This window comes from Cryptomeria japonica, chromosome 7, assembly GCF_030272615.1.
Source record: "Cryptomeria japonica chromosome 7, Sugi_1.0, whole genome shotgun sequence".
In the NCBI taxonomy this organism is placed as follows: domain Eukaryota; kingdom Viridiplantae; phylum Streptophyta; class Pinopsida; order Cupressales; family Cupressaceae; genus Cryptomeria; species Cryptomeria japonica.
In genome coordinates, this window is record NC_081411.1 from 823,708,097 (window position 1) to 823,712,845 (window position 4,749).

Sequence of the window (4,749 nt, forward strand, 5' to 3'; positions counted from 1 at the left end):
CCTCACCCCTCCTCCCCTTGTACTCCTAAAGTAAGTTCAACAAGTTATGTGTGATTTGAGATTTCTCTATCAATGGTGTGCTATTTGAGAGGTCTACAAATAATGTCTCAACACCTCAACATAATTGTCTATTAGTTGTGTGTTATTTGAGGTGTCTACAAAATATAAACTATGATAATCATTTACAACCATTTCAACTACTTGATCATTGAGTTAGAGTTTACATTTTTTATGTGGATTGCTAATTTTCTTAGATACTCTTACATCATTTATACATATGATGTGAAATTTATTTACAATGGAAGACATTGTGTTTCCTATTTCAAAAGATCATCAATGTTGATAGGAAATTTCTTTCTCTTAATAACCACATGACGTCGAGGTGTTGGCATCACGACTCCTTAAATATTAGTACAAATAAAAGATGTACAAAACCTTAACTTTCGATAAATGCTTACTAAAATCTAGAACTAATTTTATTGTTATAAAGTAGAAAAAGCTAAAGATCTAACTATTACTCTTAACATGCTCTTTTGTACACTTGAAAAATCTCAACAATTCCAACTTTAAATATGAAAAAGAATCGTCTCTATATCACACAATTATTTACATCATATCATGATAAATCTATAACGAAAGTACACTTCACTTATTATAACTTTAAGAATAAGAAACAAATATATCATTCTTAAATGATGAGATAAACATGCTCTTTAGATTATCTAACATAGATACATTTTGAACCTATATCTATAAACATATACTTTAAAATAAACAATAATATAATTTTGATCATTTCCTTTTGCAATGGCATAAGAGAAACTTTATGTTATGAAGTTTTCCTTCTCATTGGGAAGGGGCCTTCCTTCCCATGGAGGCAAGTTGAAAAAGAAGTTAGAAATGGCAAGCTAATTTGAATTTTAAAAGAATAGTAGAACCTACAAGCAATGGAGGATCATGTTCAGCCTAATAATGTCATGTCTTTAATTTAAACTATCTTGCCTTTTCAGGGAAAAAGTGCCTTCCAGAGTTAGGCAGGCATTAAGAATATTTGGGGGTGGTCAGATAAACGGCCTGAGATTATCATCTACTTTTTAAATACAAGTGGTGGAGATAGGTCAAGAAAGCAGACGAGATGTCAGTTATCAAAACCTTAAATAATTTGTGTGAAACCTAATTGTTGATTATTTTAAACAAACGTGATTTATGCTGGATTTTGACCGGTATATTCATTGTTGTATGACCTATCATTATATAGCTTTATATTATATTTAATCCTTCACTAGCTTCTTGCTTTGCTTCCACCTATTTTGAGCTCTGTATTATATATTTGGACTGTATTTTTGCAGACAATGAATAATAAGAAGAAAATATGTAGGATCTCATGTGAACCAATTTAAAGGCAAAGCTTTGGTAATAGATTAACCTACCAGGATTCTGCATCTTAGCTTTTTCTTCCTTCTTTGAATAAATTACTCTTTAAGCTCTCATAGATTTCTGAGCAAGTGGATTTAGTAATAAGTTAACAGCATCATAGAAACATCCCATGATCCCACGCTAATCATGCTTTTCTTGTGTAATTTTACTTTGAGAATAGCTATTTATAAGCTCATACCAAAACTTGTCAACAACATATGATATAGCTTTTGATTCCAGTTCTGAGACATTTTTTCTGAATCTTTGTCTAAGTGTATTTTGTGCTCTGATTCTGCGATTCTCCTTGTACTTGGGCATTAGTATAGCACAATGTCAATGCAGTTTGCCTCTGAGAGTAATGGAAATTGCAATTTAATGGTGCCTCTCGTTCAAGAGAGCAATGGAAATTGCAATTTGATGGCGCCCCTCTTTCAAGAGAGCAATGGAAATGGGTACCCATCTTTCAGAAGGTATGAAATTCTTGCATTTATTTCTCTCTGCCGGTGGTGAGTTACATTCATATTTTCAGGGTATCCGCAGAAAATTACAGTTGTAGGCATTAGGTTTTCACAGTTCATATCGTTGTGATTTGAGTTTTCGGATTTGACTGTCTGTATCTTTTTCTCATCAATGTTTCAAATCATATTCTTCTCTAGAATACTATCCTGATAATGAATAATAGAATATGATTCTAAATGTTGATGAAAAAAGATACACACAGTCAAATCCAAAAACTCAAATCACAAAATCACTGTTGATTAAATTGATATTTTGATAAGCATTTCGAGAACATTAGAATAAGATTCATGCTCTTATCAATTATATATATTAAAATGATTTTTAATAGTTGTTTAGGCTACATTGGTCTGGAAGATTTATCCAAGGGGATCATTTACTTGTTTAGAAGACTGTTGTTTCTATAAATGCCACTTTTTAAACAAATCCTGCAAGGCTTGGTTTGTTGTATAGGTAGCAATATGCTGCACACTGTACTTCTTTCAACTTACAGTACAATCCTGATGCTTAGTTTCTTAAACCCTTTTGCTGGTGCTACATAACTCTGTAATGAGTATTTATAAATGTGGACATATATACATCAATGGATACTTTTTGTTCTTGCATTTTTCCCTTGCCTACTTGTTCATTTTGTATTAGATGGCAGCCAAGTGGCAGGGAGATTTTAGTTTTGATACATGAACTGAAAGTTTCAAAGATTTATGTGGAATATAATCATTTATAGTTACAAGACAGTCAAGTAGCAGTGAGATTTTAGTTTCAGTTGCATGAACTGCAGGTTTCTAAGACTTAGATAAGTAGTTTTACCTAAGGACGCGGGAAAGCTTTGATAATTCTCTTCTTGAACATGATTCTGTTCCAATCTATCAGAAATCATTAAATATTTTTTTTCTATCATTTGAATCTTCAGTACATTTTTTTTTTTTTATGTTAGCATTTATTTAAGTGATGGGTAGGAAACGAGTTCATCATAATTCATGGTTGAAGCTCAATACAATAATTTATCTGTAAATAATGAGTCATATATTTTCTTGTAGATTGGAAGGCAAGGTGGCCATAGTTACAGGGGGAGCGAGAGGAATTGGTGAAGCCACAGTGCGCCTCTTTGCAAAGCATGGTGCAAAAGTTGTACTAGCAGACATTATAGACACTGCAGGAGAAAAGATTTCATCTTCATTATCTTCTGCAGTAACTTACATGCACTGTAACGTAAGCAAAGAAGAGGATGTAGCAGAGGTTGTAAGGAAAACAGTTTCAAAGTATGGAAGATTAGATATCATGTTTAACAATGCAGGAATCCTTGGTGAACAAGCAAAGGGAAAGAGCATATTAGACTTTGATGCAGAAGAGTTTGACAGAGTAATGGCTGTGAATGTAAAAGGAGTGGGTCTTGGGATTAAACATGCAGCAAGAGTGATGGTTCCTAGAAGAAGTGGGTGTATTATTTCTACTTCAAGTGTAGCAGGTGTAATGGGAGGCCTTGGGCCTCATTCTTACACAGCATCCAAGCATGCCATTATAGGTCTCACAAAAAATGCTGCTTGTGAGTTGGGAAAGCATGGGATTAGGGTAAATGCAATATCTCCATTTGGGGTGGCCACTTCTATGTTGATCAATGCTTGGAGAGGGTATGATGTAGAAGATGATTATGATGATGGTGAATTTGAAAAGTATAAAATGGAAGAATTTGTGAGGAGCCTTGCAAATCTGAAGGGCCCAACCCTAACAGTGAAAGACATTGCTGAAGCAGCTTTGTATTTGGCAAGTGATGAAGCCAAGTATGTAAGTGGTCACAATTTGGTTGTGGATGGAGGCATTACAACTGTAAGCAATTGTATTGGCTTTTAAACAACAAGAAAATGAGGCATATACTTATTTTATAAACGGTTGTACAAGTGTGTTATCATTGATGCAAGAGAAGAAAATTATTTGGAGGACTCGTTCATGAGCATGACAAACATTAACATGTTTGTGTTCTGTGTAAATTGCTTAATGAAAAAGGAATGAGAAAGATTTAGTTAGATTTTCTGGCCAAATTATGGAATATAGTTCAGGAATTTCTTGCATTTAAAAGAAGCCTCTTTATGGTTTTTGGAAGCTTCCATTAAATTCAGACCAGTAAAAGACGAGACCTGCAACTGATATTATATAAATTATTGGACGGCTGCAATCATTCATCACACGTACCCATTTAATATTTTTGCAGATAAGCAAAGAATCTATGCACTTTCAGACTAAATATTTACTGATAAAATGAAGAATTTGTGGTACCATTTTAGTTGAAGATTGAGATGCCACGGATATATACCAACATTTAAGTAGATTGCACAGATTAGGAATCTTTCTGATATAATAGACTTCTAAGACTGGGTCTCAAAACTGTTATTTTATTATTTGCCAGCCATATAATATATATGGTTGGACTGTCTATATCAATATTGTTTTTGATTGTTTGCCGACTAACTTCACTATGAATGGTCAACTGAAATAAATGTATTCTAAATGAAGTTGAGTTGATGTTAGTCGGTTTCGGGATCTATTATATCGTCATTGCCAGTTATAGCATAATTCTTGTTTGCTGTGTCCAGATCATATTAATTATAATACTAAAAAAGTATGACTTCTTGCACAATCTGGTTATTAAATTCATTCATATTATTCAAGAAGTGGTGAAACTGAGCAGAGTTTCTTCGTCCTATGGGTAATGCTCCATACACTATTGTTAGAGTCTCAACTCCTTCCTCGCCTCGAGGGCATCGGCAAGATCATAATTAATTTGCCAAAAGTGTCCATAGATCATAATCCTATGATTCTCAA

The 4,749-nt window shown here is 33.5% G+C and overlaps 1 protein-coding gene across 1 annotated transcript; it reads left to right on the plus strand.

The window, feature by feature from the left end:
* Positions 1–1,421: 1,421 nt before the first annotated feature.
* Positions 1,422–4,093, plus strand: LOC131038980 (short-chain dehydrogenase reductase 2a). The gene is made up of 2 exons (XM_057971612.2): positions 1,422–1,886; positions 2,970–4,093. Exons 1-2 carry the CDS (start codon positions 1,747–1,749, stop codon positions 3,778–3,780), a joined length of 951 nt encoding a protein of 316 aa, XP_057827595.1. The 5' UTR covers positions 1,422–1,746; the 3' UTR covers positions 3,781–4,093.
* The last annotated feature ends 656 nt before the right edge of the window (positions 4,094–4,749 follow it).